The sequence below is a fragment of the Geotrypetes seraphini genome, chromosome 1, assembly GCF_902459505.1.
Source record: "Geotrypetes seraphini chromosome 1, aGeoSer1.1, whole genome shotgun sequence".
Classification (NCBI taxonomy): Eukaryota; Metazoa; Chordata; class Amphibia; order Gymnophiona; family Dermophiidae; genus Geotrypetes; species Geotrypetes seraphini.
The window spans coordinates 294,705,533-294,728,191 of NC_047084.1; the positions used below are offsets into that span (position 1 = coordinate 294,705,533).

Here is a 22,659-nt window from a genome sequence, read left to right on the forward strand (position 1 = left end):
TGTGTGTGTATATATATATATATATATATATATATATATATATATATATATATAGATATATATATACAGTATAGATATAGATATATGTAGATAGATAGATATATATGTACACAGTATGTATATATATACTGTATATGTATATATTGGAACTAAGGCGACTGGAACACAAATCAGATGGAAAGCCCATTCAAAGAAGCAGGAGGATGTAGGTGTGAAATTTCTCATGGTGAAAAAAATATAAGGAAAACTGCAGGGTGTCCCACAAGGGAGGAGGACACAGGAAAATCTACGGCTCCCTCTCCGACACCGAAAAATAAAAATGAAATAAATAGAAACCCATGCACGCAGGCTATTGGGGAAAGATCTTTCTATTAGGGGATTGTAAAATGCATTTTCTTCGCCCCCCCCCCCTTTTCTTTGGCAACAAGGCTCCCCACTCCATCTAATAGTCATTAACATCAATTAGAATCGTTTGAAGTAGGAAGCATCTTTGTCTCGGTGCAAAAACCTTTCAGGAGAAACACAATAACATCTGGAGCAGGAGCCCAATGAGGTTGGGCTCCACTTTCATCTCTCTTTGAGGTTTTTGGAATGAGAATACTACGCTCCCGCTTTAATATAGTGATCAGGAAATGCTTACCACTCACCCTCCCCCCATATGGAGTTTGTTGGGGGGGGGGTAGAACTGCTTGGAAAGAAGCAGGAGAGGTTTCACATTTTTCTCCTAAAAGAGCATGTTTGCTTTTTCTACACTAGCCTAAATATGGAGTCTGGACAGAAAATCAAATAAGATTCCTCCCGGTGTCTCAATGGCTTAGATGTCCTTGCGGAATTTATTAAAATAAAAAAGGCGCTCTGGGGCCACAGGGCTAATACCAGAGCAATGATGAATTAAAGAAATTTAGGGCTCCTTTTACGAAGCCGCGTTAGTGGTTTAACGTGCGTAATAGCGCGTGCTACACCGCCGGCCACTACCGCCTCCTCTTGAGCAGGTGGTAGTTTTTCAGCTAGCGCGGGAGTTAGCATGTGATTAAAAGTCACGCGTGCTAAAGTCACGCGTGCTAACGCGGCTTAGTTAAAGGAGCCCTTAGGAACCCCCTCCACACACACATTCCCCCCCCCCCCCCCGTTCCTGGTCTTGGGATTCCGCGTTTGTGTGAATGTTGCAACAGCAGTGCCCTGTAGGGATTTGGCGTGTTATACGTTCCCATAGGAAACCAGTCAAACTGGGAATTCTGATCCAGAAAGAAAAGTGAAACCTGGACATGTTCTCCCTCCCCCACTCCCCAGGATGCCCTTCAGGCCGAGGACCCCTTTTCAGCTACTCACTGCCAGTTTCATGTCTCTGTCAGTTTTATAGCTCACAATATAGCCTTTTACCTTGTCCTTCTATGCACTGCTGGCTGCTAGTTTTAAATTTCTTTCTCCTTTCTATTTCTTGCAATTGACTAAGATATATTCGCTATATGGTACTTTCACCTGCCTCGTCACTATTGGTATTCCTCAATATCAGATCTTTATTTCTTCTTTTTTTTTTAATCTTTATTCATTTTTTAAAACTTATAATAAGTGTGTCAGTAAATAATAACATTTTAACTTAAATACAACACTTAATATTCTCCAATAATCCATCTTAAAAACTTATCTCCCCCTCCGTCCCATTCCATAACAATTTTTAAATCACATAAAAGCATATAATAAATTCCTTCTTAACTTTCCTTATAATTATACAAAGACCACAAATCTACATCTTTATTTCTTCTTTCCATTGGTTGCACACTTTCCATTCACCGCCATTTGGGTTACACGCATATACGTGCTATTTTCCCGTGTCTCATATATGCTTAAATAGGGAACGGGTAAAACGCGGACCTCACGGATCTAAACCCACAAGTCCTTAAAAATCTGAGGTCCGTGCTGCTTGTAGTTAGTTTCTGCCTCTGACAGACCTCGGTGACAATTTAGTGCTGACGGATCCGTCTCAGCATAGGGAGGGGAAAGTATTAGGATCCGTCAGCGCCACAGTGTCATTGAGGTCTGTCAGAGCCGATTTACTGGGGCTGCAGGAAACCAGTTTAAAGGATTCGTTTTAGAGCCGCTCCAGCACTAGCACTAGTCTCTGGCTCTGACAGACCTTGGTGACATTTTAGCGCTGACGGATCCATCTCAGCATAGGGAGGGGAAAGTATTAGGATCCGTCAGCGCTAAAATGTCATCAAGGTCTGTCAGAGCCAGAAACTAACTAAAAGTGGCACGGACCTCAGATTTTAGGAAACCGGTTTAAAGGATTCGTTTTAGAGCCACTCCAGCACTGACAGACCTCGGTGACATTTTAGCGCTGACGGATCCTAATAATTTTCCCTCCCTATGCTAAGACGGATCCGTCAGCGCTAAATTGTCACCGAGGTCTGTCAGAGCCAGAAACTTACTACAAGCGGCACGGATCTCAGATTTTTAAGGACGTGTGGGTTTAGATCCGTGAGGTCCGTGAGGTCCGCGTTTTACCCCTTCCCGCTTAAATATTTCATTTTCTGTAGGACCCCTGAGGAAGGAGTGTTTCTTCGAAACACAGACCATGTTGGGTCCGGTCCACAGGAATATTGGGACCAGCTGTTATGGATATAAACCTTTTATGCAGATTATGCAATTTGTTTGTAGATTTTAGTTTTTCGTGATTTTAATAAATTCCTGTACCCTGTACATTTTTTTTGCAGTATTGTTCTTGTTTGCTTTTGGGTTGTTGTTGTTTTTTTACTGTAAGTCCTGTTGGTTTCTCTGCTTGTGTTCCCCTTTTCAGCTGACTCCTAAAATTCGTTTTTTCTCCTGAATTTTAGAAAAGATTGGATATGGAATGGGATTTTTCTTCAACTTCCGTTTCTGGTGCAAATGATGTTTAGGAGCATAACATTCATTTCAGAGCCAAAAGTTGACTTTATTTCGAAGAAAATACGTTTGCTCCCAAATAGACCCCCGAATTAAAAACAAAACGCTTCACCTAAATAAAAAAAAACAAAACAAAACAAACACCAAAAAAACCAAACCTGCATTTACATTCGTTTCATGAGGCTTTTTATTAAATTCGTATTGCTGGTTGAACAGAATGTGAATTTGTAGCCAGGATTCTGTCTTATAAATCTTTTTTTTTTTTTTCTTTCCCGAATTTCTAACGTCAGATATCACCATTCACTTATTCTCTTTACAAATTCCAGTTTATTGGCTTTTATTTTTTTTATGATGTGAAAGGACTACTGGAGTGAAGGTTAAAATAAATATTCCTAGGCGGATATTCTGCTAGCTAGTGGGGTTTCGGCACATTAGGGAACACGATCGTGCACGTGAGTAAGGTTCAGTTTTGTGCCATTCTCCGATGCAACCGACGGCAGGAGGCACCGTGTATGCAAGATGGTCCTTTCTGCTTCTAGTGCAAGGGCCTGGTCCAGCCTGGTGTATGAAGCAGACCCCTGGCCTCTATTGAAGACGGAAGAGACCCTCGAACCCCCCCCCCCCTAATTTTCTCGCCGGTTGGTGCTACATTTCCCAAGTCCTTATCAGAGGGTGAAAATTTCCAGCTTTTTAACAGAAATACATTAGCAGAGTACACAGTGCTAATGAGAAACAAAATGGCTCATTACCTTACTAATTAATAGGCCATAAGTGGCTTAATGTGGAAAATCACTTATGTTAATCGAATCTCTGTTTCAAAAAAGTTCACATCCTCTCACCGAAACTCTGACGTCTACAAAAGTTCCTTTTAACATTTCATCCTGTCTTCCAAAACATCCATTCATGTCAAATTCCAAAACACCAGGGAACTTATTAGCAGCCGGCTCGCTGATCTTTTCCAAAAGTATTAGTCCAAATAATACCATCAGATAAATAATCCCTCAAAAATAGAAAGGTGAAAGGAGAGAAGGTAGAAGATGCTTCACCTATTCTCCAGGAACCCCCCCCCCCAAAAAAAAAAACAAAAAAAAAAAACAACCAAAACCTTGTGAAAGATGAGAAAGTTCATCGTGCATGTAAAGACGGATAATAAGGAGAAGAAACTGGAATAAAACAGTAAAGAATAATCATCATAATACAAACAGAAACTTTACACAAAAGGAGCGGAAAGTTGGAGGAGTTGGGGGAGGAAGGAGTCAGTGGTCTTGGGAGGGGACACCTTCCCCCTCCCCCCATCTCCTACAGCATTTCCCGGTGTGAGCCCACAAACGTGAAGGGAAGGCAGTTCTGCTCTTTAAACTAAGAACTTTAAAAAAAAAAATAAAATCCCCAAATGCAAATCGAAAAAAAAGTGGGGAGCATTGCAAACTTTCCACAATACCCAACTCACTTGTAGAAAGTTTGCAGTGCTCCCCACTTTTTTTCGATTTGCATTTGGCGATTATTTTGATTGTTACCCTTAAAGCAGGGGTAGGGAACTCCGGTCCTCGAGAGCCCTATAGTCCGGTCGGGTTTTCAGGATTTCCCCAATGAATCTGCATGAGATCTATTTGCATGCACCGCTTTCAATGCATATTCATTGGGGAAATCCTGAAAACCCGACTGGAATATGGCTCTCGAGGACCGGAGTTCCCTACCCCTGCCTTAAACTAAGAAGACAGAAGCCATCATAACAACGGTTTTCACTGGGGCAGAGGCAGAATTTTAAACAGCTCTCTTAAATATTTGAAGCCCTGACCCAATGCAAACCTTGATATATAATAACAGCAGTTGTAAAACAGGGTTGTGCACTCAGCATCTTTATTTTGATTATTTATATCCCAAGTGGTACACATTCAGGTACTTTATCATATTTCCCTATCTGTCCCGGTGGGCTCAAACTCTATCTAGCCAATAGGTCAGGAAGCAGGGCCGGGGGCTTAAGCAATTTGCAGCCCTTTGACCTTTTATCACAAGGCTGACCTTCCGCTTCCTTTTTAAAGGTTCGCCCCAAATGGGGCTCAGCTTTGATCCCTGGCTTTTCCAGTTTCTTCGCTCCCACTGATCCTAAACGCAGCCTTTGGCTTGACAATGACATTTACAAGCAAAGAAATGACCCTGGCCGTTGAAACACAATGAATTGGCAGATCCCGGCCTGGGAAAGCCATCGAGTTTATCCAAATAATAATAATTTATTTCTTATATACCGCTATACCGTGAAGTTCGAAGCAATTTACAATAAAGATACATTTTGACAGTACATGGGATACAAACAGTTTACAATAAAGATACGTTTAGTCAGTACATGGGATACAAGTGGATTACAATACAAGTGGTTTACTATAAAGATGCATTTTGTCAGTACATGGGGTGCAAAGGGTTATCTATTATAAAATCGGATGTATCTGTGGGGGGGGGGGGGGGAGAGTATGTCCCAGCAGAACTCTGAAAGGCATGGACAGATTTCAACCAGACTTACTATCTGGAGAAAAATACTTTGGGGTGGGAAAGGGGTGACATGTAAAAATGATCGATAAACGGGGCAAAATTTCTTTAATATATTCTTTATTCACTTTTAAAAACTTACAACAAGTGTAACATCATTTTGTACTTAAATACATCACTTAATATCCTATCAAAATCTAATTCAGAATCCATATCCCTCCCCCATATTCAATTTGCACTCATAAGAAGACCAAAATACCCCCACCTTGGACGTGCATATTTTAAAAGGAAAAAAAATAACATTCATTCATTACAGTATTCTGTTAATGGCTCCCAAATATCCTGAAATGTCTTTAAAATTCCCTTGCTGCGTGGCAACTACCCTTTCCATTTTAAAAATGTGACATGGGAAAAATGTAATGGCCGGGTAATGGGCTGGTACTGTATAAAAATTCAAACTTCTCTTTAAGTTAGGAGCAAGTACACAAGTGGAAACAATGATTAGAAAAAGGCATCAGGCAAAGACGATTTGATTTTGCATTCTCTGCCAGGTTTTATACAGCCCAATATGTAAGATAAAGGAGATCGGAGTGGGAGGGGGGGGCTTCAAAACCTGTTTTCAACTCCCCCCCTTCCCCCCACCCCCACCACACGCACGCCTTGTCTGAGCAGATCTGGGCCGGCCTCTCCCAGCACGGGCTGCTTTGCATACTAATGCCTTATTTACACTTCCCAGCGTGCTGCCTTCCCATAAAGCCCCTCCGTCAAGCGGAGCCACCCCCCAGGTGCCACTAGCCCTCCGCCCTCTGCCATGCTCCAGCCTCCGTCCTTCGGCCACCTCTGGCCCCATGCCTGCCCCCGGCAGCAGAGCGCCCCTCAGCCCCCCAAGGCGGCCTTCACCATCGACTCCATCCTCTCCAAGCCGGCGGTGTCCCGGTGCCCTCCCCGGGCGGGCCCCGGGCCCCTGGGCTACCCCATCGGCTTCCTGCCTTGCCCGCCCGTGTGCCCGGTCCGAGGCCAGCGGGCCCCAAGTCCGCCCAGGCGGCCGCAGCAGTTCCTCTGGGCGCGGTGCCGGTGCTCGGATGCCAGCTTCGAGCGGAGAGGTAAGAGGGAAATCAGCGGGACGAGAAAACTTTTCCCCAACTTCACCTCTGCGGGTCAGACCCGCGCAATTAGCCGCTTAGCCGGAGATGGGTGAGTGTTTTGTCAGAGGCATCAAATTGCTAAGGAAGACTTTAAAAATTGAGGAGGAAGTTCCAAATTAAAAAAACCCACAATTTGAACCCACTAGTATTTTTTTTAAGAGCAGACGATCTCTTAAGGCAGGGCTGCCCAAGTCCCAAGGTTTTCAGGATATCCACAATGAATATGCCTTCTTGGTATGCAAATCTCTCTCATGCATATTCATTGTGGATATCCTGAAAACCTGGCCGGTCTGTAGATCTCCAGGACCGGACTTGGGCAGCCCTGCCTTAAGGATTCCTCCCTCCCATCCCGGTGGATCGAGTGTGTTGGCCGGCTGTACATTCTATTTGTGCGGCCTTAAAGGCCCTTGATTTGTATGTCTGTGTTCTTTTGCTTGAATATTTGGGGCTCCTTTTACAAAAGCGCGCTAGGGGTTTAACGCGCGTAATAGCGTGCGCTAAACCGCCAGACGCGCTGGCCGCTACCGCCTCCTCTTGAGCAGGCGGTAGTTTTTAGGCCAGCGCGGGGGGTTAGCGCGTCATGAAAAGTCGCGGGCGTTAACCCCGCTAGCGAGGCTTTGTAAAAGGAGCCCCTGGGTGTTGCCAGCGCTTACTGAGAAAGCGAACGCGTTTGAAACGAGGCGCAGAAAAAGTTCGGCTTTATTTATTTAAAACAAATCCATTTGTTTCGGGAAGAGCTGGAGTATTTTGCTCTTAGGTCCCCTCTGTAAACTTGCCAAACCTTATAAACTGGTGAAACCCTTGAAATCTTTGCCTGCGTTGCTTCTTCCAAGGCTTATATATATATAATCTACCTGATCTGCAACTCCATCCCTCAGAGTTTGGCTTCCTTCCATGTTCCCAATTTTTATGAACGCCCGTCTCACAGTGCTTGCAAAGCCTGCTGGCATTCTTCTGTTTTCCCACTGGTTTGATTTTCAAAGAAACAAATGAGCACACTGGATTAAAAAGTGGTTTTATTTTAATTATTTTATTTATGCTCATGCAACCAAATAACAGAAAGTACACTATCTGTATCATAACTTGAAACATTTTATTTATTCAATATAACAAAGTACAAAGCCAACATAAACTGTACGAATGATCTTTACTGTAGGCCAGTCCTCACCATGCTTCCCTGTTTTCCACAGTTTCTTTCAATTGCTTGATGGTCCTTCCCGTGTCATTCTTGATGGTATCCAGCCAAGGGGCCTATGGCCTCCCCTGCTTCCTTTTACCACTAACCATTCCGATTACCTTTACCAGTGAATAATACAGGCAGGCCCCAGGTTAAGAACGGGTTCCGTTTTTTAAACCATTCTTAAGTTGAATTTGTATGTAATTCGGATCCTAGTACTCTTCCCATCTTCTCCACCTCCTTGAGGCTCCTCTTGCATCCCTTTCCCTCCATCCCACTGTTCCTTCTCCATTACCAAATCAAACATTATTACTCCGTCTCATCTCTCTCTTCCCCATGCATCTCTACTTCACTCCTCTCTCACCACCATGTTTAATATTTCTCTCTCCCTCCCTATGCCCAGCAATTCTCCTCTTTCTTCATTTCCCCATGTGCATCATCTCTCCTTCCCTCTCAGACACCCCATTCTCCCTTTCTGTTCCCTCCCCCACCTCAGCATCTCTTTCACTCACTCCTTCCATTCTTCCATCCTATGGCTCATGCTCCCCTCCCTCCATTCTGTGTTCCAAGTTCATGCCCATTATCTCCTTCCTTCGATCTTTTGTCTGAAGCTTGTGCTCCATCTCTCCTGAGTTCCAACGTGCCCCTATCCCTTCCTCCCATGTTCTAACGCGCCCTTCTCTCTCCCTCTCTCCATTCTGTTCCCCAAGTACATGCCTCCCTCTGGCGGGTATTTACCTTATGACCGGCTCCCTCTTCCTTCCAGCCGCAGTGGTTTCTCTGCACAAAGCCCCGGGCAGCGGCTCCTATGCATGTCCCATAGCTGAGCCGGAAGCCTTCCCTCTGAGGGAGAAAGCTCCTCCCATGTCATAGGGAAGGCTTCCGGCTCAGCTGGGGCACAGAATGGAGGGAGAGAGAGAGAAGGACGCGTTGGAACATGGGAGGAGGGGAGAGGGGCATGTTGAGACTCAGCAGGGAGGGAGAGTGGCGCGTTGGAACACCGAAGATAACAAGACCCCCCATTTGTAAGTACGTATGTATGTCGGATGTATGTCGGATGTTCGTAAAACGGGGCCTGTCTGTACTCAATTTCCAGAATAACCAGTTAGAATAGATTGCTCGCCTTCTTGCCACAACTTTGCTGTAGTGCAGTGTTTCTCAACCCAGTCCTGGGGGGAATTTCTGGCCAGTCAGGTTTTCAGGATATCCAGAATGAATATGATAGGTCTGCATATACAGTAGGCAGCGCATGTAAATCTATCTCATGCACATTCACTGTGGATATCCTGAAAACCCAACTAGCTGAGTGTAACTGGTGGAATAGGTTGACTTTCCCACACTGTATGACCTACCCTTCTTTGTAAATCACCTCGATCTACTTCCTATTGACCAAGAACTCCCAAAGCCTTCGCTGCCTACCCCACACTGTACAACCTGCTCTCCCTATTGACTTACTCTTATTGTAAACCCGTCCCTACAATGTTACCTTACTCTGTACAAACAGTCATGTACTCAAAGACTTCATTGTTTTTTTCACTGTATGTCCAGCTCTTCTTTATTGTAAACCGCCTTGAACTACCTTGGCTTTGGCGGTATATAAACAATAAATTATTATTATTAAATTATTATTATTATTAAAGCACTCATTAGGCAATTTTGACATGGGAACAATGTTTACTTTCTTGATTTGTGACTCCCGTGCCAATGAGTTCTGGTCTTAGTGGCTACCACGGTGTCAGGTCAAAACCGCAGAAGGCAAAGGCGGAGGCACGCGCCGAAGAAAATAACTGTTTTTAGCGGCTCCGACAGGAGTGTGTGTGGGGGGAGCCCCCCACTTTACTTTATACAGATTGTGCCGCGTTGTGGGGGGTTTGGGGGGGTTGTAACCCCCCACATTTTACTGAAAACTTCACTTTTTCCTTAAAAACAGGGAAAAAGTTAAGTTTACAGTATAATGAGGGGGATTACAACCCCCCAAACCACCCACAACGCCGCCGCGATCTGTATTAAGTAAAGTGGGGGGGGGCTCCCCAACAAAAACCCCCGTCGGAGCCCCTAAAAACTGTCATTTTCTTTGGCGCGCGCCTCCATCTTGCGCTCAGTTGTCGGTGCGCGCCTTTGTCTTCTGCGGTTTTGTCTATGAACCGCTACCACTGGCATGTAGGAGGGGCTCTGGTCACTTGTTCATGCTCGGAAAGCCTGTGATGGGGCCCTGCCTGTTCTTACCATGCCTCTGCTGATCTCTTTCCAGGGCTGGAAGGGTCACCCTGCAGACATGGCCCTCCTCTGCCTCCCTGGAGACCCAGTACCTGTAAGATGAAGAGAGTTCGGACGGTCTTCACCCCAGACCAGCTGGAACAGCTGGAGAAGGAATTCCTCAAGCAGCAATATATGGTGGGCACAGAAAGGGTAGATCTGGCTGCAAAGCTCAGCCTCACAGAGACTCAGGTGAGGCAGAAAACCATGAAAGTTTGTCATTCTAATACAGGGGTTCTCAACCCAGTCCTTGGGCATAACATAGGAAGGCTACTAAAATGAGGTGTGGTCTTCTTCATCATAAGGCATATGGGGACAGATTTAAAGATCTCAATCTGCATACTTTGGAGGAAAGACGAGAGAGGGGAGATATGATAGAAATAATTAAATACCTATTTAATGTAAATGCGCAAGAGTCAAGTCTCTTTCATTTGAAAGGAAGCTCTGGAATGAGAGGGCATAGGATGAAGTTAAGAGGTGATATGCTCCGGAGTAATCTACAGAAATACATTTTTACAGAAAGGGTGGTAGATGCGTGGAACAGTCACCCAGAAGAGGTGGTGGAAACAGAGACTGTGCCTGAATTCAAGAGGGCCTAGCATAGGCACATAGGATCTCTCAGAGAGAGAAAGAGATAATGGTTACTGTGGACGGGCAGACTAGATGGGCCATTTGGCCTTTATCTGCCGTCATGTTTCTATGTTTCTATAACATAAAATCTATTTCTAGATTGCATTACCTTTAAGTTCTATGCAGTTTACAAAAGATTAAACTAAAAATACAAACAAATGATGAATAAGAAATTAAGATCCCAAGAATTTTAACTGTTTTCTAAAGTGAAAATAAGAAACAAGAAAACAGCAAAGATTTGAAATCCTTATCCCAAATTGCAGCTTGGTATGAAAGCATGTGAACTCACACCCAAGGAGATACAGTACATTTGCATATTCTACCTCTGCTGTGCGCCCCTGGTCAAGTGTTCCCCAGTCTAACAGTGCTGGTAGACACTTTAGAAAGGGTATACAATAAGGATGTAGACACATCCGATATGTATGCTATATACTGGCTCCATAGTGCTTTGCTGTGTCATTTCTATTAGTGATATGCACTGTTGCTTTGATGGCATTAGGCTCACTTGGGTGTCTATGTATTAACCATTTTCCCTATAAAGATACAAATGGGGAAATCCTTTTGTATATCTGGCCTTTGGTAAGTATTATAACTTCATTGGTTTTAAAGTTCCATTTTCTTTATAAGGCTAAGGGAAGGGCTGTGTTTTGGGCGTAATTTTATAATTACAGACACAGGTGTATTTTTCACTCTGCAAGACTTTCAAAGAGAAAAGCACACACTATTTTCCCTTAAAATGTTATCCCAATGAAAAGTACACCTGCTAACCTGCCTAGACACGTTATCCGAGTTAACGTATATGCATAATTTTCCAACCCTTACCCAAACCTCAGTGGCGTTCCTAGCATATGTGACACCCGGGGCTCATCATTTTTTGACACTCCCTCATCTATATGAAAAATATGATTTTTAGTAACAATTCACATATCGCACAAAAAGAGTGTACCTAGGAAAAGGCAGCATCTTAAACACTGCAGTGAGCACTAGAACACCAACACATACATTGTAAAACTAAACAAGCCAGATCCTGCACAGTCAATTGATCCTGTACAGTCAATGCCAAAAGAAAACCATGTCCTTTTCATACACACAGAACAGAGATACGCCCTCATCCATAAGAACATAAGCATTGCCTCTGCCGGGTCAGACCAGGGGTCCATCGTGCCCAGAAGTCCGCTCCCGCGGCGGCCCCCCAGGTCCATTACCTGTAAGTGATCCTTTACCTAAATCGTGTATTCCCTATTCATTTAGTGTCCTGTATAGTTACCCTCTATCTGTATCCTTCAATCCCTTTCACCTTCAGGAAGTCATCCAAACCCTTTTTGAAACCCAATATTGTACTCTGTCCTATCATCTCTTCTGAGAGAACCACCCTCTGAGTGAAGAAGAACTTCCTAGCATTCATTTTGAAACTGTCTCCTTTCAATTTTTCTGAATGCCCTCTTGTTTTTGTTGTCCCCGCTAGCCTGAAGAATCTGTCCCTCTCCACCTTCTCTATGCCTTTCATGATTTTATAAGTCTCTATCATGTCCCCTCTAAGTCTCTGCTTTTCCAGGGTAAAGAGCCCCAGCTTCTAACATAAGAACATAAGCAATGCCTCCGCTGGGTCAGACCTGAGGTCCATCGTGCCCAGCAGTCCGCTCACATAGCGGCCCAACAGGTCCAGGACCTGTGTAGTAATCCTCTATTTATACCCTTCTATCCCCTTTTCCAGCGGGAAATTGTCCAATCCTTTCATAAACCCCCAGTACCGTATTCTGCCCTGTTACGTCCTCTGGAAGTGCATTCCAGGTGTCCACCACACGTTGGGTAAAGAAGAACTTCCTAGCATTTGTTTTGAATCTGTCCCCTTTCAACTTTTCCAAATGCCCTCTTGTTCTTTTATTTTTTTTGAAAGTTTGAAGAATCTGTCCCTCTCTACTCTCTCTATGCCCTTCATGATCTTGTAAGTCTCTATCATATCCCCTCTAAGTCTCCAGCCTTTCAGCATACGAAAGGTTTTCCATGCCCTTTATCATCCTAGTTGCTCTTCTCTGGACCCTCTCGAGTATCGCCATATCCTTCTTAAGGTACGGCGACCAGTATTGGACGCAGTACTCTAGATGCGGGCGCACCATCGCTCGATACAGTGGTAGGATAACTTCCTTCATTCTGGTAGTGATACCCTTTTTGATAATGCCCAACATTCTGTTCGCTTTCTTTGAGGCCACTGCACATTGTGCTGCCGGCTTCATTGTTTTATCCACCAATACCCCCAAGTCTTTTTCTAGGTTGCCTTCCCTCAGTACCCTCCCTCCCATTGTATAGCTGTACATCAGGTTCCCTTTCTCTATATGCAAGACTTTACATTTCTCTACATTGAAGCTCATCTGCCATCTTTCTGCTCAGTTTGTTCAGGTCTCTTTGTAAATCTTTGCATTGCTCAACAGTTCTGACCCTACTGGAGAGTTTTGTGTCATCCGTGAATTTTATAACTTTGCACTTCGTCCCTGTTTCCAGGTCATTTATGAATATATTGAACAGCAGCGGTCCCAACACTGACCCCTGTGGGACACCACTTGTGACCCCTTTCCAGTCAGAGTAGTGTCCCTTTATTCCTACCCTCTGTTTCCTGTCCGCCAGCCAATTCCTGATCCATCTGTGCACGTCCCCTACCACTCCGTGGCTCCACATGGAATAATCATAAACTAAAAATAGAAATATGTAGACAAAAGTTAAACTGAACCTCCGAGAAACCAGACTCTGCATACAATGCAACACCACAACACCACAGCAACAGTGACACATGTCCCCTAATATTGTGCAAAATATAAAGCCAGCAGATGTAAATTTGATGAAACTGATGCATAACAAACACCACTTTACAAATTAACAATAGAAATAAAACAAATAATGAAAAATAAGAAAGTAAAGCAACAAAAAAATCTTTCTACCTTTTGACATTTCTGCTTTAATCATCTTCTCTTCGCTCTCTTTTTTCTATACAGCATTTGTCCTCTCTCCCTGCCATGCAACATCTGCACCCGCTTTTGCCCCTTCCATCCACTGCCTACACTCTCTGCCCCTTCCATCCACTGTCCACTCTCTGTCTCTCTTCCATATGGCATCTTCCCTCTTTTTATGTCCCTTAAATATCCTGTGCCCCTTCTCTCCTTTGTACATGATTCATTTCAGTTTCTCCCCATCTCCATTTTTCTGTCTCCATCCCCTCCCCTATGCTTTGGCATCTCTCTCTCTCTTCTCCTTTCCTTCCTTCCCACTCCACACCATGATCTGGCATCTCTATCTCCTTCCCTCCCCCATGCCCTGGTATCTCTCTCCCTCCATGCTCTGGCACCTCCTCCCCCTCTGGTCTGGCATTTGTCTCTTTAGTTTCCCTTCCCTCCCCCCAAGCCCTGGCATCTCTCTCCTCTCCTTCCAACTCCCCCTCCATTATCTGGCATCTCCTCTTCTTCCTTTCTCTCCCTCCCTCCTTCCTTCCTTTCTCCTGGTCTTGCATCTGCCTCCTTCCCTCCCCCATGCCCTGGCATCTCTCCCTCCCCCCTCCATGGTCTGGTATCTCCTTTCCCTCCTTCCCATGGACTTGGCATCTCTGGTTCCTTTCCCTTGTCTTCCTTCTCCCTCCTTTCCTCTCTATCCCCAATTGGGTGCTGCAGCAGCAGCATTTCTCTCCCCCCTTCCCTGTGCAGCAGCATCATTTCTCCACACCACTTCCCTGTGCAGCAACAGCATTTCTCTCCCCCCCTTTCCTGTGCAGCAGCAGCATTTCTCTCCCCCCTCCCTTGCCTGTGCAGCAGCAGCATTTCTCTTCACTGCCCTGTGCAGCAACAGCGTTTCTGGCTAGTTCCTTGCTGCAGACGGTTTTCCATTCAAAGCCACGGGCATCAGAGGGAACACTTCCGACGCATCCGCGGATCACGCGAGGAGCCGATGGCTGTGGCTTTGAGCGGTAAAACTGCTGCAGAGGAGCTGCCCAGAAACTAAACACCCGCCAGGAGGGAGCACAAGCTGGGCTGCGGACACCCCTAATTTAAAGTTTTCTGCCACTGCAGCAGCAGCAGAATAGGGAGGGTGGCCAGCTGTGCACCCCCTTGGGGCATGCACCCGGGGCGGACCACCCCCTCCGTCCCCCTTGGTATGCCACTGCCAAACCTTGTCCTCAGGAGCATCTCCCTGAGAACAGATAGAAATACTCATGGGCTCAACAGATAATTTTAACTGAATTTAGGGCAGTAACTGTTCCTACTTTTATCCATGGAAATGGTCTTGTTTATGATTTTCTGTTATGACCTGCTGAGCACCTGACTAAGAGGCATTAAGAGAACGACATTGGGTTTGTTTGTTTTTACCAAATAACCCACCCTTTTACTAAACCATGATAGCGGTTCTTAGCGCAGGGAGCCGTGCTGAATGTCCCACGCTGCTCCCAACACTTATAGAGTTCCTATGAGTATCGGAAGCAGCGCGGGGCTTAAAAGCACAGCTCCCTGCACTAAAACTGCTATCGTGGTTTAGTAAAAGGGAGAGAAAATGCATTAAATGGAAAATCATGAGTAATTTGCCTTTAATGAAATATTTTCCCACAACACACTTTAAGAAATAAAGTTAAAAGCCCACCTCTTTGAAAGGTCTTTCGACTCCTAACTCCTCTCACTTTGGGTTTTGCATCCCCAACCCTTTATGTCATGTCTGTCTGTCCAAGTTAGATTGTAAGCTCTTCCAAGCAGGGACCATCTATAAATGTCAAAATGTACAGCGCTGCAAACGCCTTTCAGCGCTATATAAGTGATAAGTAGTAGTAGTAGCAAGGAGGCGCTATTCGTTGAAGAGCATTATATATTTTGAATTTTCTTATGTTATTTTTTTTGTCTCCTGAGATATTGTATTATTGCATAGATATTTAAAGGAGATATTGCAGCTAGATTTTTGTTCCTCAATCTGGAGCAATTGAGGAGGGAGCCAATTTAGAATCAATTAACTTGAATAATTTCTGAAATTGAAAGACAGTGTAGTAACTTTGGGAGGAGGGTTTTTTTTTTTTCCTCCAGTTCCCCTGTAAATGTGTGATAACATTGAATGCCATAAGATATATTTACTTTGAAAGATTATTGATTGATAAAGAAGCATCTATTCAGGGGTAACATGAGTGGATGTAGATAGTTTAGGAAAAATGATGGATGATAGTGGGGGGAGGCTAATCTGATGAAAATTATTTTCATGTATTAATACTCGTATTTCAGTTTGCTTCTTCCCATTGATGTGAACTATGATTTCTTTCTATTTCATTGGTGTGAAATGTGTATATAATAATTGAAATTAAAAACTAAAAAAGAAATAATGAGACACAGCAGATTATGTAAAATGAATAACACAGAGGTCCTTTTACTAAGGCACACTAATTGATTTAGCACGCCTTAGTTAAAGGACCCTACAGTTTAACCTTACCAGCTGCATTATTCATAAAAAGATGCATTATCTCTTCTCTCTGGAAGCATTAAGTCACTAACATGCAGCCTGATGCTGGGGAGAAAGCAGCCCCTTTTACAGGAGCTCATGCTGGGCAAAATTACCCATTCTCACGATCTCCCACTCCAAGATGCCATCTACTCACCTCTTCCTCCTTCCTCCTCCCCCTATCCCCCCTCCCCCAGACCAGCATTAGGGGATGCAAACAGGACAAATGCCATTCTAGAAGAAAGGGCAGCCCCTCCCAAATTTCTGTCTGGAGTCCCAGCATGTCTAACACCAACCCTGCTCCCCTACCCCAGTCTCCCAGTCTTTCAATTGAAAATGGGCAGCTTGACCTCAAGGGGTGGTACAGCAAGACTACTACTAGAAGGCTTTAGCTACCATTTTCATCCCAGGTACCAGTGAAGCAGGAATGAGTGGAGATCACTCCTACATCCATCCATCCACTTCCTTCAGAGGAAGAATCTTGGTTGGTATTGTGTGTTGGGGGGATCTTGAGTTCAGGGATGGGGGGTGGGGTTAGAGATCCTGATTCTTGCCCTAGCCCTTTAAAAAAATAGCAAGCTTAACTTGAGGACTGCTATCTTTACTGTGGTGTGGCCTGGCTGTGATGCTCCGGGCTGTAGCAATGCACAATGAAATTTACCGTGCATATTATTAACTGGAATACCTTAGGTTTGTGACTGCAGTGCATTACTACAGGTTAGTGACTCACAAGGTAAAATTTGCTGCAGCAAAATAACTACCTCTCTAAATGATTTCAGACATGAGATACAGACCAACAGAAAATCACTAACCTTATTCTGCATATTGGTTTCACCATTTCCAAATTTCTCATATTTTTCTTACAAAGTTCTTTTTTTCCCCCACTTAGATTGAGATGTTAAGCAAAATGAGAATCCCTATTTCAGAAGCCTAGTAAACAGCACTGCACAGGTTCTACAGCCTGAAAACCTGAAGGGGGATACAATTAACTATCTTTGGGCTAAGTCAGGGGTAGGCAATTCCGGTCCTCGAAAGCTGGAGCCAGGTCAGGTTTTCAGGATATCCACAATAAATATGCATGAGATAGATTTGCATCTCAAGGAGGCAGTGCATGCAAATCCATCTCATACAAATTCATTGGGGATATCCTGAAAACCTGACCTGGCTCCGGCTCTCGAGGACCGGAATTGCCTACCCCTGGGCTAAGCTGTCTACATACTCCACTTATCCCTCTGCCCCTCCAACACACACAAATGCACACTCTCACACTGAACAATAGTTTTTATTTAATTCCTGCTGCATTCCATCGCCTCACAAGCTGAGCTGTGCTTCGTATTTTATCAGACATGATCATATGTAGGTAATATCTTCTATAATACTAAGTCGTCCTCCAAAGCATTCCAAACACACTGAATTCTTGCAGGTAGAATTTAAGGGGGCTCCCACTGTTTATATATCAGGTGTTATATATATATGCACATCTTTACTCTCATTACAGTGTTTAAGGTGACTGAGGTTTGTACAAATTAGTAGTGATCAATCACCCATTCTCATTGTTCTAATCTCATTTGCTCTATAGGTTAAAGTCTGGTTCCAGAACCGAAGAATTAAATGGAGAAAGCAAAGCCTGGAGCAGAAAAAAGCCAAACTGTCCCAGTTTGGGGTTTGCCAGCCAGTCCCCTCCGAGTCAACCAAAGAACCAGAGCACGACGAGGAGCCCATAGAAGTGGAAACTTAAGGAGATGTGCCCTTGGCAATCTCCACAAATTGCCACCTGCAGTCACTCACTGGCAGATGGATATGCCAGGACTCTGGTCCCAAAGGCCATCACGGTACCAATCTGCCACATTTTGATGTTTGGACACAAAACTGGATTTGACCAGGAGAGACCATAGCTTCCTGATGGGGTCAAGAATTGAAAACCAGGGAGGTGGTTAATTCTGACCCTGAGCTACTGCCATCTGGGTGTTCACAGCACATGCAAGTAATAGACAAGATAGGAACTGGGACCTGATTTTATAGCTGTACTGTGAGAAGTCTGGCTCACAGGATGCACAGAGTGCGCTCTCTGCCTGTGTTTTGTTGTTGGAACATGCCGCTTTTATTCTAGATTGTTCCACAAGCAAACTTTTACAAGCTAAAATAAGCGTAACATGCAAGAGACTAAAATAAAGAGCCAGGAATGCAGAGTTTATGAGTTTATAAGAGTTGGTGACGCTGCAGAGTTTCTCTCTCTGTTGTTTTCCTGCCCCTTGCTAGTGGTATTATGAACTTGCTCTTCCAGGTTTATTGAACATTTATGGATCGGAACTTGGTCTAATAACTGGATGAGAGGACTGTGAGACATAGCCAAGCAGTTCTACATATCTCTACCAGAGGCACCCATTAACTTATTAGAAAGCACCTACAACTTTCATATTTGTAAGTGATTTTCAACCTTTTTGAAAATTAAAAAAAAAAATGTTAAGATACACAATTTCCCTTGTCTTGTAGAAGATCATGTAGTATGTGAAAGATCACTCAGGAAGGGGTAGGCTGCCAGTTGGCATTTGATTGGTTGATCACCATTTCAAGCCTTGTTTTCCTGCCTTAGAAAGGTCATTCGCATTCATAATGCTTTGCACTCTGTTTTTAGAATAGTCCTTGGGTTTGTGTTTCTAAAGCTCTAGTACCTCTATCCGGTTCATAGACAACGGCGCGAAAGACAAAGGCGCGCCTGGACAATTGAGCGCAGTGCGGAGGTGCGTGCCGCTCAAAATTACTGTTTTTAGGGGCTCCGACGGGGGATTTTGTTGGGGAATCTCCCCACTTAATAGACATCGCGCCGGCATTATGGGGGGTGTGGGGGGTTATAACCCTCCACATTTTACTGTAAACTTAACTTTTCCCCTAAAAACAGGGAAAAAGTGAAGTTTTCAGTAAAATGTGGGGGGTTACAACCCCCCAAACCCCCCACAATGCGGCGCAATGTCTATTAAGTAAAGTGGGGGGGTTCCCCCCAACACCCCCCATCGGAGCCTTAAAAACAATAATTTAGAGCGGCACGCACCTCCGCGCTGCGCTCAATTGTCTGGGCACGCCTTTGTCCTGACGCGCTTTTGACCTGACACCCCTCTATCCACTTCTGTCTGCTCTAGGGGTGATATGGCAATGAGTAGGAGGGCCTGGATCTGGTGTTCCTAATTTTATGAGTACCATAATGGTGGCTGTAGACCAAGCGGACTACCACAGTGGTGTGTGACTAGAAAGAACTGCATCAAGACACTAAGCCAAAATTCTATAACGTCAGTCGCATGCCAAATCTGTTATAGAATGCTAGCATAAGTTCACAGTTGTGCACCAAGCTTTAGGCGCAACTACTAATACCATGTGTATGGCTGGCGTAAATGCTGGTGCCTAAAAGCAGCACTTGGGTGCTTACATTCAACTATTTTATAAAGTGCATTCAGGAATAGTCAGGATGTCCCTGACATGCCCAGGCCACTCTCATGTTAACACCCCCGTTGCAGCTGCGAGCTATAAAACTTAGATGCTAGGGGGCTCATAATAATAATTTTTTTTTTTTAATGTTCAAAAAGTGGCCTAAATCGGTACTTGGATGATCACAAAGAAAGATCGTCCAAGTACCAATAATCAAAGCTGGTTTTAGATGTATCTAAAACCAGCTTAGGCCTTTACCCTGCCCCTAAACGCCTAGAGCGAAAAGAGGCGTTTTTAGAGGAGGGGAAAGGGCATGAGGTGGGCTGACTTAGACTTAGTCATACAGCAAGTATAACTAAAACTTTACAAGGTTGCCCAGGTATAAGTTCCGAATAGGGGCCGCTGAGCTGATCGCGGCTGCCGCGATCAGCCCAGCAGCCCCTGCAACCTGCCCATCCCCCACCACAACGATCGTAACAAGAGAGATGCCTCATCTCTGCTGCCACGATCACGATCCCCCCTGAACTGCCGCCTAAGGCAATTGGGCCAATTCTGGTTGGCTCAAGCGCCTAAGGCCCCTCCTATGGGTGTTTTAGTCTAGATTAGTAATTTAGGTTGCATTTCAGAGCATAAGATCAGATTAGGGCACATATAGAAGTTGAGGAAAGTTTTATTTAGTGTTTAACATTCTTTTAAAATACAGCTAGAAAAAAAAATATAGTAGTTTAAAATACAGCTAGAAAAAAGTAGCCCTACAGAACATATTTTTTACAAAGGTCTTTCAGTTAGGCAGTTAGGCAATTAGAAACTGTTCTTTTCTTTAGGTTCCTTTCAGTTAACAATAGTGCCTGATTAAAGGGTGACTCATCCAGGAGGTGTTGCTGACATCACTTTCACTTTAGAAGCACAGCTAACAAATAAATAGGTAATCCTCTACTGCTCTTGTCCTGAAGAGGTGCTGAGAGAGGATCAGCTAAGGCAGGGTAGGCAATTCCAGTCCTCGAGAGCTGGAGCCAGGTCAGGTTTTCAGGATATCCACAATGAATATGTATGAGATGGATTTGCATGCACTGCCTCCTTGAAATGCAAATCTATCTCATGCATATTTATTGTGGATATCCTGAAAACCTGACCTGGCTCTTGAGGACCGGAATTGCCTACCCCTGCGCTAAGAGGATGAAAAATTATTTGGAATATCATACCTGCTAGCATTCAAACTTGGGTAAAGGTAAAATTTGGGCTTCAGTAGATTATTTCATTGTCCTTCTCTTTTTTAGTTCAGTAACCTGCTTTTACAGCAAAGTCAGTTTAGGCAATAGTGTAGCCTTTAAAGTCTCTGTTAGGGTGTGTATATAAAAAATGTTTTAGTTTAAATTAGTATTTTAGGCTGCATTTCAGAGCAAAAGATCAGATTAGGGCACAGATAGCAGTTGAGGAAAGTCTTGTATAGTGTTCAACTCCTGCCTACCCTCCCCAGCTCCCACCCATCCCTGGCCTGATCTCTGATTTATAGTTCCTTCAACCAATTAGAAGGCTACAAACATAATTAGCTAGTAGCAACATTCCATGCCACTGATCCAGGGCAAGGAGTGGCTTCCCCCAGGTCTGTCTCAACAGCATACTATGGACTTATCCAAATCTTTTTCAAAACCTGCTAAATCTAAATCCAGATATGCCAACTGCCTTGACTACATTTTACAGCAATAAAGTTCACAGGTTAATTGTGGGTTAAAAAGGCAATTCTATAAGCTGGCACACAAACTTGGGCACAAAGGACAAAATTCTATAAATGGTGCAGAAAAATCAGCGCCAATAAAAGAGTACTAAGCACTGTTCCATAAATGGTGCTCTGACTTGGGTGCCGTTTGTAGAATGTTTATGTTTATTAGTCTTTATAGACCGCTCTTTGCATTAGCATCAGTGTGGTTTACAAAAAGTTAATTAGGACAGGAACGCCATTGTTCATATGGACAGAAAATAGGAAAGCAAAAAAAGATTTAGGTCTAGTAATTGCTGCAAACTCATTAGCCTCCCTGAATTAGAATACCTAAGGGAATGCTAAGCCAAAAAGATAGGTTTTCAAAAGAGTCCTAAACTTAGAATAAGAGAGTTCACATCATAAGAACATAAGAAGTGTCTCTGCTGGGTCAGACCAAGGTCCATCGTGCCCAGCAGTCCGCTCGCGTGGTGGCCCATCATATTTCACTGGGGAGTTCCATAAAGTCAGAACGGAAGCAAAAAAGGCTGAATTGCAGGTTGATGCTAACTTAACCAGCTCTAGCAGGATACATATTTAATTCTGATATATTCTAATCACAAACAGAAAATAAATTTATTTTTTTCTACCTTTTCTTGTCTCATCATTTTATTCTTCAAATCATGTTGCTCTCAGGCTCTGGTCTCTGTTTTCTTTTGTCTTCTCTTAACTCACTTGCCAGGGTCTCCTGACCATTTGACATTTCTTCTTTCTTCATGCTCACCATCCATCTTCTGTCTCTGTGTATGTATTGTTCCCCATGTTCAGTATCTCCTTTCTCTGTGTATCCTATACATCCCTTTGTAGTATTTATCCTGTGCCCATCTCCCTGTCTTCATCATCTCACCATTCTGATACCCCTCCCCCTGTGTTCAGTATCACTCCTCTATATCTCTATGCCCCCCCCCTAAGTCCAGCATCTTTTCTGTTTCCATATACCCTCCCATGTCTGGCCAAATTCAAAGCAAGCCTCAAAACACTTCGTTATAAAGATGCCTAAGGAGTATGAATCAGGTTTTTTAATCATTTTATTCCATTTCCAATTTGTTCTTTCCCATCCCTTTTCATTTTTTTTATGAAAAAATGTATCCTCAACAGTTCTCCTTTCGTATCATGTCATCTATTCTGTTGTCTATTCTACCCTAATCTGTTCCCCCTATTTTAACCTAACTTTTAGACAATGTTTTTTGTAAACCATAATAAACTTGATTACCCCTCTGTGTCCATATACCAACTCCATGCAGCATTTCCCCTTTTTATCCCTGTTCCTATGCTCCCATCCATGCCCACCATCTCCCCTCTTTTTGTATATCTGTCCAGCTTCTCCCCTCTCTTACTCCCTTACACCAATGTATCTCTCACCCTCTCTCTTTCCTCCCTCTCTCTGTTATGTTCAATTTTCACTCACTCTTCCTTCGTCCCCTTGGTTCAGGTTCTCGCTCCCCTCCCTGCAG

General features: G+C 43.9%; 1 protein-coding gene across 1 annotated transcript; it reads left to right on the plus strand.

Annotated features, from left to right (window-relative positions):
* The first annotated feature begins 6,014 nt into the window (after positions 1-6,014).
* On the plus strand, positions 6,015-18,500 carry LOC117355483 (homeobox protein notochord-like). Its single transcript, XM_033934158.1, has 3 exons — positions 6,015-6,470; positions 9,941-10,137; positions 17,609-18,500. The coding sequence occupies exons 1-3, from the start codon at positions 6,179-6,181 to the stop codon at positions 17,765-17,767; spliced, it is 648 nt and encodes a 215-aa protein (XP_033790049.1). The 5' UTR covers positions 6,015-6,178; the 3' UTR covers positions 17,768-18,500.
* The last annotated feature ends 4,159 nt before the right edge of the window (positions 18,501-22,659 follow it).

Excerpts from the sequence above, each read along its gene's own strand:
- LOC117355483 (XM_033934158.1), top strand. The coding sequence starts at position 6,179 with ATGCTCCAGCCTCCGTCCTTCGGCCACCTCTGGCCCCATGCCTGCCCC. Across the intron at positions 6,471-9,940 it reads TGCCAGCTTCGAGCGGAGAG|GGCTGGAAGGGTCACCCTGC; the intron begins GTAAGAGGGAAA and ends ATCTCTTTCCAG. Across the intron at positions 10,138-17,608 it reads TCAGCCTCACAGAGACTCAG|GTTAAAGTCTGGTTCCAGAA; the intron begins GTGAGGCAGAAA and ends TTTGCTCTATAG.